The sequence below is a fragment of the Panthera pardus genome, unplaced genomic scaffold (assembly GCF_024362965.1).
Source record: "Panthera pardus isolate Hobbes unplaced genomic scaffold, ASM2436296v1 HiC_scaffold_22, whole genome shotgun sequence".
NCBI lineage: Eukaryota > Metazoa > Chordata > Mammalia > Carnivora > Felidae > Panthera > Panthera pardus.
The window spans coordinates 39442196-39454219 of record NW_026526788.1 but is presented as its reverse complement, the minus strand read 5'-3'; the positions used below and the strand labels follow the sequence as shown (position 1 = coordinate 39454219).

Sequence of the window (12024 nt, the reverse complement as noted above, 5' to 3'; positions counted from 1 at the left end):
ATGCTAGCGGAAGCACACATGCGATGTTATAAGGATTAAATAAATTAACGAATGTGAGCGAGAAGCCAGCACACTTTAAACACTGTGCACCTGCCTCACGGCCAGTATTACTAGTTCTTCCAGAGAGTTGTGGGAGGACTAAATGAAACACCGGCTGTTCCATGCTTACCTGCCATAGCCAGCACAAAGCAAAAACTTAATAAATGATCTGTTACAACATAAAAGCCAGCGTGACGCCACAGGGGAGGCTAACCAACCACACCCCTGTGGATAGCAACCAGTGCACGCACACCTGAGGACCAGTACAAGGTGAAGTGCCCCCTCTCCAGGGGCGCCTGGGGGCTCAGTCGGCTAAGCACTGACTCTTGGTTTCGGCTCAGGTCATGATCTCACGGTTCGTGAGTTCGAGCCCTGTGTCAGGCTCTGTGCTAACAGTGCAGAACCTGCTTGGGAATTCTCTCTCTCCCTGCCCCCCCCCCCCCAAAATAAATAAACTTAAAAAAAAAAAAGTGCCTCCTTTCCGGGGGTGCCACCAATCCAAGCGGGACTTTGGTGCACTCCAGATGGACACAGCCCCATACGGCATACAGGGCTCAGAAGCAGACACCCAGGTTTCTGCCTCTCTGGCCGCCTCAGCCACATACCCTCATGCAAGACGATGTCTGAACATCTGCCCTGCAGCCCTGCCCCTGACCACCTCCTCACCCTGGAGAGAAGCCCCAAACACCCCAATGCCCTCTTGCAGAGCAGCAAGGGGGTGGGGAGAGAAAACCCCAAAGACCTCGTCTCCCCCAGAAGGCAGTTTAACTAAAAAAGACTACTCCACTGAGTAGGACAAAGTTAACCAAAAATGGACTAGAGTTTATTTTTTCCCTACTACCCAGAAAGGAAAAGGAGGTGATGAGAAGTTCAGGATATGGGAGAAAATGTAGAAAAGCAAGGGAACTGCATTTTCTCTGGACACTGACACCTACATCCCGACTGCACAAATGTTGGCAATGCCCCACTGTCTGCAGGGGCAGCACATTTGTGTCGATTACAGGAGAAACCATACGTTGATTGCGTATGCAAGCCATGCTGTTCTCCTCCAGGAAGCATTTCTAGGCTGTGGCAGGGGTAGGGGCCACCCTCCTGCCCTGTGCACCCCTGGAGGCTGGTGAGACGGAGTGTGAATCACAACACCCAAAAGCAGCATCCTGGTTTGAAATGAAACCTGTAAGCAAATGCTCGGGCATGTAAATCCATAAAGAACTTAATTACTAGACAGAAGGTAATTTGAGTCCAATCAACTTTTAATAATTAAGCATAAATATTAATGAATCTTCATTTCCAGAAAGTCTTCTCAACTACTATTGTAGTTGAGACTAGACCTGATTCTCCAGCAAATGCCAAAGCCACCGTATTTGTTTCTCTGGTAAGCAGAGACAGAATAACTAACAGTGGGCAGGTTAGGGGGGAAATGTCATGTGATCAGACCTAATCCCCATCAGACTGGACAATCCACAGGCTCGCTGTTTTGACCGAAGGGCTGTCTGGCCTCTGTTTACACACCCCAGCACTGGGTGCTCGCGACTCCCAGAGACAGCTTATTCCGTCTCCGGACAGCTAAGTGCTGCAAAGTTCACCAGACTGAATCAAAGTCAGCACCTTGTGCCTTTCACCGTGTACTTCACATCCTGACCTTGAGGCCTTCAACAGGTTAGGGGACGTTAGTGGTTTCAAGACAGCAGCTGTGCCCCTCGCTCTAAATTTTCCTTCTCAACCCCACGCCTGCCCTCAGGAAAATGCACAGCTGATGCTCTGGGCTGAGCAGTGGCCGTGGGTGCCAGGGCTGGGATGAACTTGGGGCTGGAAACAGGTGAGAAACTAGATAGACTACAGAGCCTAGAGCAAAGAAAGTCCCAAAAGAGCTTGCTGGAGTTGAAGAAGGGTCTAACCTATGATAGGCACTTCCCAGAGTTAGGAAGGTAGGAGGGATCTTTTGGGAACACCAGAAATACGACGGGACCGTCAGAAGAATATTAAATCAATTACATCAACAGAAATCATGGTTTATTGTTACTCTGTGCTTTTTTTAAATCCAGAAAGAAAACAAAAATTCAGTCCTCTCAAATCCAACTAGATCCCCTAGCCCTGTCCCTGCCCACACATTTTAGTCACCCCCACCTGTGGATCAAAAAGTAAAGATGGGGGGCGCCTGGGTGGCTCAGTCGGTTAAGCAGCCGACTTTGGCTCAGGTCATGATCTCGCGGTCCGTGAGTTCGAGCCCCGCGTCGGGCTCCGCGCTGACAGCTCAGAGCCTGGAGCCTGTTTCGGGTTCTGTGTCTCCCTCTCTCTGACCCTCCCCCGTTCATGCTCTGTGTCTCTCTGTCTCAAAAAATGAATAAACGTTAAAAAAAAAAAAATTTAAATGGCAGCAAAAGAGCCAAAATAAACGTGTGAGGTAGACAAGACACAAAAGGCTGAAATCAAAAACACAGAACGACAGACGGCCGAAAGGAAAGAGTTAAGACCTTGAAAATGCCATTTACAATCTACGCTTTCCCAAAGCAAAAATTAGCATTGCTCTTCTTTGTAATTATTTTTTTCCTTTTTTGAACCTTTACAGCCAGCGCCCAACCTTTTTTTTGAAAGAAGGAAAAAGATCCCTTTATTTCTTAGTTGGAACAGCTTAAGCAAGAACTTAAGAGGAAAGTAGGTCAACTGACCTACTTTTCTCCTCTTTGGAAATGTTTGCATTTGGGATCCAAGTTGGTGGAAAATTTCCATTCCACATTCTGCTGGGCAGAGGAGAACTAGCAATCTAACTTTGACATGATGGATCTGTGACAAGCCAACCATCCTTCCAAATGACCCCGTGTGTTACCCTCACAGCTTTCAAAAAACATTGCAAGAGGGGGATCATGTTCATAACGTAAGAAAATCCAGACTTTCGCTTTTTGGGGGTGGGAAGGCTAAACAGGTATCATCTTCCTTTTAAGCACAGTCATTTGATGTCATCTTTTTCTTTACTTCCATGACAGCAGAAGCATCGCCTCAGGGTGTGAGGCCACCATTTACATATTCAAATCATGATATGCATCTCCAAAGGCTACCGTGTTTATTTATTCCAGGTAACAAATGGAAGCATTTCTCCTATGCCAGGAATGTTCTAAACACTTTATAAATATTATAACTTAATCCTCATAACACAACTACAAAGTGGCTATTACTACTTTCTGCACCTGCCGGTGTCTTCGGCTATTCCAGGCTTAGCATGGATTTCGTGTCTGGGTCCACAGCTGCCCAAGTACCTCATTCTGGCTGCAGGTTCCAAACCTCACCACGGTTCCCTGTCCTCCCACGGATCTTGGACAGCAAGGACGGGGCCTGAGCTGGTTCACTCTCTCCATCTCGGCCCCAGAAAAGCTAGCTTCTGAGAGTGAACCCAAAGGCCAAACAGGGCATTGCCAGATTTCCCTCCAGCCGGGCCAGGAGACCAGTGGCATCTCCACTCCACAAGGTCACAGAATGAGCAGGGGTGAGATTTAAAAATAGAACCCGGGCAGCATCTAAAAGAGGTTCAAATGAATATACAGTAAGGGATAGTAAATCCAGAGGCAACACTTCTAGGCCCCGATCTCCCTCCCTGGGTAACAGTATATTTAAGGGACTGCCAAAATGCAGTAGGAAAGGCCAGGATCCAGAAGCCCTACAGCTCCTGTGATTCCTGCTGGGTGACAGAGGTTGGTTTCTCAAGCTCTCTGGGCCTCAGTATGGTCACCTGTAAAAAGTGAACCATGACTGGGTCAAGAGCAGTTGAGAGCCCCTGTGAGACGGTGCACATCCACCCCCCCCCCCCCATATGTCTAAACAGCCACATGCAACCATCATGCTGGAGGGATCGCCGATGATCAGCGCTGGTCAGCCAACCAAGTCCTTCCATGCAGCTGAGAGAAGAAGGGACCTCCCAGCGCATGCAGTTGGAGGAACTGAGTCTACGCTCCATTCCCACTCGGCCTCTGCCTTCCAGGCACAATCCTTCCCACCTCACAGAGGGCTGCCTCCCTGCAGGACGCCTGGTGGGTCCGCCTTTCAGCTGCAGGACTCCTGAAAACCATCCAGAAGGGGTCACCACTGCCTGTGCCTCGGCTCCTGGACCAGTAACGCCACCAGCAATAGAGAAATGAGGAAGGTGAAGAAGCCAACAGTCTTGGGAAGAACACCCTTCATCCTCAGCCCGCAGACTCCCAAGCGCCCACTGGTGGCCAGCCCCGTGCCCTGGCCATAGTTTCCAATTCTCCCAACCACCAGAGAAAGCTCTGGAGCCTCAGCAGGAGCAGAGCCCATGGTCCTCGAGTGATGCCAGCGAAACATGCGCTCAGAATCACACTGTATCCCAGACACAAAGGACAGAAAGCGTAAAGGTCCCCATTCTCCCATTCGGTGAGTCCACTAGCCATCCAGACTGCCCGGTGGTAAGCTGTAGCCACCAAAAAGTTCTTTCTTGTACCGAAGTGAAACGTATCTCTTCCAAACGCTTAGCCCCCAGCTCCGGTCGCATCCCCTTTAATAATCTCCTCCTCTCAAGACAGAACTTGAGATCAAGAAGTGGCGGCTCTGTTCCCCCATCCATCCCACACCACAGGTTCTCTTTTCCAAGACCGACATTCCCCCAGGTAATCGCTACATATGACAATGACTTCTATTTCCTTCCCTTCCTTCAAATACATTTGGAAGCGTTGTAATCAAGAGCAAGGTAGGGGCGCCTGGATGGCTCCGTTGGCTAAGCGTCTGACTTCAGCTCAGGTCATGATCTCACAGCTCATGAGTTCAAGCCACGAGTTGGGCTCTGCGCTGACAGCTCCAAGCCTGGAGCCTGCTTGGGATTCTGTGTCTTCCTCTCTCTCTGCCCCTCCTCCACTGCTAGCTCGCTCTCTCTCTCTCTCTCAAAAAATAAACATTAAAAAAAAAAAAAAATCAAGGTGAACAAGGAGTCTAAAGGTTTGGGCTCATCCTAGAACCCTGCAGCCCTGGGAGTCACAGTGTGGAAAAGTAGGAAGCAGTGCCCGTTCCACTGGGTAGCTCAAGTTTTGCATGGAAAGCCACCCCCAACTGCTGGGCACCCTGCAGACTGCACCGTCTGTCCACGTGGGTGGGGAATACCTCCTCCCCAGTGAAGGTCAGAAAAGCCATGACAGTAACACCCCACCCGCATGCAGGTGAGGCTGTGTTCAAGGTCCGCCACGAGGCCCTGAGAAGGGTCTTATGGGAGTAGTTTACCAAACCAACTACATCAGCCACTGCTGATTCCCCACCAAGTCCTAAGGTCAACCTGCAAGACGGCCAGCGGGAGGCCGCCAAGACAATACATCGTGGCTCACGTTGTGACTGTTTTCCTACAAGTAAAGCACAGAAAGAGAAATGGGGTCTGACTGAGCCAATGTTCAGACAGAGGATGTTCTTAATAATTTTAGATACATGTTGAAGTCCAAAAATAGATTTTTCTCCTCCAAGCCAAGCTCATATGCAGTAGCTTTCCTCAGGAGTATTTTTGTATAACTACAAGGCTCTCTTACAACCCTGGAACATAACAATGAACGAAGGAGAACCAAGGAATAACTTTACCACTTTCTCTTTTTAACAGAGGAGACTATTGAGAACCCCTTGGTCCCAACAGAAAGCCAGTTCTCCTCCCCTCCCCTTCTTGTTCTGAGTCCTCTCCCAACCCCCCAGCTCCATATACACTCTGTTTCCCAGAGGGGGTGGGGTCTCTGGTGGCCCACCTCAGACTCGGAGAGACATCAGCACTCACACCAAAAATCCCAATTTCATAGATGGGCATTTAAAGGACACACCCAGGGGCTGTTGGGTGGCTCAGTCGGTTAAGCGTCCAACTTCAGCTCAGGTCGTGATCTCACGGTTGGTGAGTTCCAGCCCCGCGTCAGGCTCTGTGCTGACAGCTCAGAGCCTGGAGCCTGCTTCAGATTCTGTGTCTCCCTCTCTCTCTGCCCCTCTTCCTTTCGTGCTTTGTCTCTCTTTCTTTCTCAAAAATAAACATTTAAAAAATAATAAATAAATAAATAAATAAATAAATAAATAAATAAATAAAGGACATGCCCAAGGTCACAGAGCTGCTAGGTTCTAGAGTGGGCCCCATAGCTTCAGACTCCTTGTCCACATTGCTCTTTGGAGTGTATACCCCACAACACATCCAGATGTGTTTGAGGGAAGGGAAGGAACTAGAAATCACAGTGGTCATTTTTAACCTGCATCTAAAATCCAGCTAAATTAACTAGGACTGTTTTACCCAGAAAAGAAAAGACTTATATTGGGATTGTAACAGATGACATTATTGACTCAAATTCTCCTCCCCTCCTTGTCTTCCTCACAGGAAAGAAGTAGAATATATTTTTCCACCCCTGAACCCTGGGACATAACGTGGCCAATGGTGTGAGATGAGGGCAATAGCGTCCTGCTTCAAAGACTGGATTCACAAGCCAAGAATGCCACTTGGTCTCTGGTCCCTGAGAAGAGCGTGCGTGGGCCAGCCTGCCGGTCCCCAGGAGGAGCATGGGAGATACAGGGAGCAGAGCCGTCCCCACTAAGATGTCTGCCAAGACCAGTTGAAGGCAGAGCCCCCAGCCAACCTGGGGCAAAGCCTCCCTAACAATTAAATGGGTGCAGGCTGTCTGGGCACATTATGGTCAGCAGCTCCATCTCTGGAAGGTTTGGTACGGGGGAGGCTCTCAGAGATGCTGTCAGGAAATGCCTACGTTGGGGCAGAAGCTGGACCATACCAGTCGTTCCAGACTTTGGGATTTTAGGTATGAGCAAAGGTACTCTCAAGAGTTTGGAAACCAGCATGGGGCTGCTACATTTTTTACTCTTCTGAGCAAAGGCACTATATAAAAATAACTACTGTTTACTGTCACCACCAATTCATAAAAGATGATGGAACATCTGAACACTGAAACTGAGGAAAGGCTATCATCTTAGAATATGACTCAGTCCTCTCCAAGCAAAGACGGTCGGCCACCCTCCATACATGAGTCTTTTTCTTTCATTCTGTCACAGATCAATAAAAACTCTGTCACTAAATAGCTCCGGTCTGTGTATTAGCAACTTTCTCACATACTTTATGATAGAACTGTCAAAAGAACATGAAATCAGTTACATAAATTACGAGACCTAAATCATGGCTCTGTTTGTCGTGTGACAATATAAAAATTACGTTTTTTCCATCAGGAGAGAAAATAAAGCTAGAGATCAATTGGGAGTCCCTGTGTCATGCCTTCTCTGCTGGCTGCCACAAGCATGCAGGGCCCCTGCAAAGCCCCATCTCCACAGAACTCCTGAGCTGCACTACACAGGTGCCTGAGACGCTACCGTTGTGTTTCCATGATCCCAATGGATAAATGAAAAGGAAAACAATGATTCAAGCTCTCCTAGGGCTACAGGGACACAAAACTGGGAGTGACAGGCAGGGCATCCCCCAGGACCGGCTTCGAGGACGTGTCGCTCAGTCACCTGTGAATGTTGACTCCCTTCTTTCTGGGCCATAAAGAGCCTCTCCATCCTTCTGTTGGATAAGTGGAGGCCTGGAGAAGGAAGGCGTCTACAAGCAGATGGCTCTAGCTTAACCTCACTCATCAGACCCTGAGGGGACCCACACACCCACCAGGGCCCAGTGCACAGAAGCAATGGCTGTTCATGGGGACCAGAAAGACTGGGATCTAAACTGACACTTCACTTCCACCTTCTATTCTTTCTATGGACACTTACTATGGCAGGCATCCAGGGAAAATGAATAAGGTCCTTAGTTTCACAGGCTTTTGTTAAGGGAGGAGAATTCACAAAAGCAAACAACAAGATAAATATCAATTGGGTGAGCACTCTTTTTTTTTTTAATGTTTATTTATTTTTCTGAAAGAGAGACAGAGAGGGGGAAAGGGAGACCGAGAATCTGTGCCAACAAAGCAGAGCCCGACATGGGGCTCAAACTCACAAATAGTGAGATCATGACCTAACCTGAAATCAAGAGTCAGATGCTTAACTGACTAAGCCACCCAGGAGTCCCGAGTGAGCACTCTTAAAGAGATAAGTGTAGTAAAGTGAGAGAAATTGACAAAGGCTGCTCTAGGTAAGGATTCAGGAAAGGGCCTCTTGGGAAAAGGGGATATTTGAGATGAGAAATAAGAATGCATCATCCATGCAAAAAAAGCTAGGAAACGAGCAATACCAAATAGATTAAAAGCAAGTGCAAAGGGCCTGGGGTAGAAAATGGCTTGTCTGAAGAAGAAAAATGCCAGAGCTGTGGAAGCAAGGTGGACAAGGGGAGAATTGTGGTATAAGGCTGAAGCAGGAAGTAAGACCCATCATCTGGGGACCTGCAGGCCCCAGCATGAAGTTTGAAGTTCATTGCAAGTATAAAGGGAAGTAAGCGATGGGTATTAAGCAGGGGAGTGACAGGATCTGACTTATATTTAAAATATTCTCAGGACGCTGTGTGAATGATAAATTGTAGAGGGGTCAGAGTGAAACAGGCAGACCACTGACGATACTCTTGCATGAACTGGATGGTGCCTCTGTGACCTTTATGACCTGGGACAGTCCCTGAAAAATGCTACAGTTCACCCCATCTGTAATGTTGTGACTGCCTATACTTAGGAGTTCACAAGCTCTTTAGGCTCTTGAAGATGGGGATGAAGGCGTACGTGGCCTCGCTCGCCCCTGCATGATGTCTGCATGATTTCACTCCAGCTGCCTTTCCTGGAGCTGGAGCCATGCCCACAGCTTGCCTGTGAGGGCCTCCCTAGTAGCCCTTGAGATCCCACGGTCTCTAGTGCCCATCGTGACACTGGGGTCATCTCTACATCCGGATGGAATTGAGAACACATGGAAGCTGGCCAGGAAGCAGGTTGGCAATTCACACCGCAAGAGGGCACACAGGCCAAGGGGAGGTTGGCCAAGCTCCCAGGAAGCAGGCAGAAGTGCAACAAAGGCAGGTAAGGGTCTGATGGATGCTAACTGTGGCAGGTGAGATCAATTCTGACCAGAGGAGCCCTTCGGCAAACCTCGGCTCAGTGCTGACAAGGGAGGGAAGACTCGGGGAGCAAGGCCAGGAGACAACTCATCCAGAGAAACCTGACAGTCTGGCCAGGCTGCTGGAGAATATGAGACCACATGGAGCAGAGAGGAGATGTCTCGGTCAAGTCTATCCCGGATAAGCCAGCACCCAGGAGACCAGCCTGCTGTCTGGGGACACACAAGCAAGCTGAGCTCAGATCATCTGAGCCTGGCCCATTCCAGAAGAACTGCCTAGTTGATTCAGAAACTTATGAATAAATTGGGGTGCCTGGGTGGCTCATTCGGTTAAGCATCCGACTTCAGCTCAGGTCATGATCTCATGGCTTACGGGTTCCAGCCCAGCATCGGGCTCTGTGTTGACAGTTCAGAGGCTGGAGCCTGCTTCAGATTCTGTCTCCCGATCTCTCTCTATCCCTTCACCACTCGTGCACTCTCTCTCTCAAAAATAAACAAACATTAAAAAAAAAAAGTATGAATAAATAATAAATGCTTATTTGTTTTCAGCTACTGAGTTTTGGGGTGATTTGTTATGTAGCAACAGCTAACGGATACAGAAGAGTCTGATGGCCAGTAGCCACTCTTATTTCACTGTAGCAAGTCTCTGCTGAAATCACAATCCTGTTTCCCTGTTTGAGGCCTCTACAGGTTCAGATCACTGGACGGGGTCATGAGCTTGAGATGTGTTCTTGAACCTTACAAGTCTGTTGGTGACATTATGAAAATGTCCTCCCTGACCTGGACCTGTCTCCTTATCTGTAAAATGAGGAATGAGACACTTCCAGGGAGGCTTCCAGCTCTCGTGTTCTATGCTTGGGTGACCCTGACCTCTTCATTCAGCCATTCTGTCATCTCAGCAACAAGTACTTGTTCAGAGCCTGCCGTGTGCCAGCCTATGGCCGGGATCTGGGATGCAGGCTTAGACAACGAGATGTGGGCCCTGCCTACCAGGAGCTCACGGTGCAGTGAGAGCTCACGGAGAGCTCACGCTTGGGTGTGTAGAGAAGACACCTCTGAGGAGGCCCCGATGGTCAAGGAGTCTGTGAGTGAAAGCAGTGAGCAAGATCGTGGTCATCCCTCCCCAGCAGAGAGAGGGGAATGCACATTAGAAATCCCTGGTGCCTTCCGTGTCCTGGACCCCTGCTCGTACACGTCTGCCTTGGTCCCTGAGGGCCTTGATGGAGGCCACTCAGTAATTCAGCTCAGGCCCTGGGGAAATCACAACCTGTGGCTTGAACGCGGCACATTCAATGAGCAAACAGAGGACAGCCACGGGACCTCTCTCCACTCCACTCTCACCCAAGCGACGCAGGACAGCCAATCCTTAACCCTGGGAGACCGGCCAGTCTTCGTGGGGGTAGCGTGAAAGCAGCAGAGTCCAAAGTCCTCCACTAGCCCTGATGACCGTAGTCCTTTAGGACCTCCTGCCAACCCCAGAGAGAGGTGGACACGTGGAAATTATCCACCCCAGGGGCCCGGAAAGCCATCCTACCATGGAACCAGGGGGCGATGGATTTGGTGTTCCTCTCAAAGCCGGCTCGGCGAGGCAGCTGTTCCTCCTTAAACCAGCGGACTATGACTTCCCTGGAGACAGGTCTCCGTGGGCGCTCCCAAGTCCTGCTGAGAAGACAGCAGGGATGTGGAAAGTCAGGGAGGGAGGGGGAGGGGACCAGAAGAGTGGGGAGAAGGAGGAGGAGGGGGGAGGAGGGGGGAGGAGGGGAGAGGAGGGGAGAGGAGGGGAGAGGAGGGGAGCGGAGGGGGGCCGCTATGAGATGAATAAGCACGATGCCCACACTCACGCCTGTGGAGACAATTAAATGAGTCCAGGTGCTTGAAGGCACTTTGCAGATTATAACGTACCAGGTGTTATTACTTTTCCCCAAAGAGAACTGTTATCACTTGCTTCGAAAAAAAGCCGCACAGGTGGGAATGGAAAAGAGGACAGGAGGAGATGTCTGACAGAAAGAAAAGGCATTTTCCCGGCCACTCATAGGCCTCCCGCCTGTGGCCGCCGTGTGTCAGATGAGTGTCTACAAGGCGATTCTTTAAGGGCACTGTTGGTAATAACCAAAGATTTCAAACACCTCTACTGTCCACCAGTTTTTGATAATTAACTTCTAGCACATCTATGGAGTAGAATATGACGTAACTATAAAAAAGGAAACTAGGAGCACCTGGGTGGCTGAGTGGGTTAAGGGTCTGACTCTCGCTTCTGGCTCAGATCATGATCCCAGGGTCACAGGATCAAGCCCTACATCGGATCTGCACTGACAGAATGGAGCCTACTTGGGATTCTCTCCCTCCCTCTCTCTGTGTCCCTCCCTCATCATGCTCGCTCTCTCTCTCTCTCTCTCTCTCACTGAAAGAAAGAAAGAAAGAAAGAAAGAAAGAAAGAAAGAAAGAAAGAAAGAAAGAAAGAAAACTAAATAGGGGCACTGGATGGCTCAGTCAGGGGAGCATGTGACTCTTCATCTCCAGGTTGTGAGTTTGAGCCCCATGTTGGGTGTAGAGATTACTTAAAAATATTTTTTAAAAAAGAAAACTAAATAAAAATAAATGAATAGCTAAGAATTGATATGAAAAGCAGAGCCATGTGTACAGCATGCAACATTTTCTTATAAAAAAAAAAGAGAGAGAGACTGGGCTAGGACTTTTTACGACTTTTCACGTCAGCAACTACATGACAGAAGTGGGCAGGCACACATAAACTAAGAACAGTGCTCCCACCCACGGGGCACGGGAAAACCAAGTAGGTGGAGGCAGGAATGGAAGTCTGTCTTTCTCCATATTTCTTTTTAAACTTGCTGGTTTGTGAATCATAAATGACAAGGGAGGGAGGGAGGAAGGAAAGGAGAAATGCAGACGTGGTCAGCTCTCCCTAGACGGCGGGGAGAAGGAGAAGGGGGTTATGAATAATCCTAAATCCCAATTAAAGCAAGACTCAGACAAGCCACCGTC

At 49.0% G+C, this 12024-nt stretch overlaps 1 protein-coding gene across 1 annotated transcript in view; it reads right to left on the bottom strand.

The window, feature by feature from the left end:
- SH2D4B (SH2 domain containing 4B) overlaps window positions 1-12024 on the bottom strand; it is a 65218-nt gene that overhangs the window by 20176 nt on the left and 33018 nt on the right. The window contains exon 5 of the mRNA XM_053909645.1: window positions 10559-10683. Within this exon, the coding sequence (XP_053765620.1) occupies window positions 10559-10683 (125 nt within the window). The remainder of the gene's footprint in view (window positions 1-10558; window positions 10684-12024) is intronic.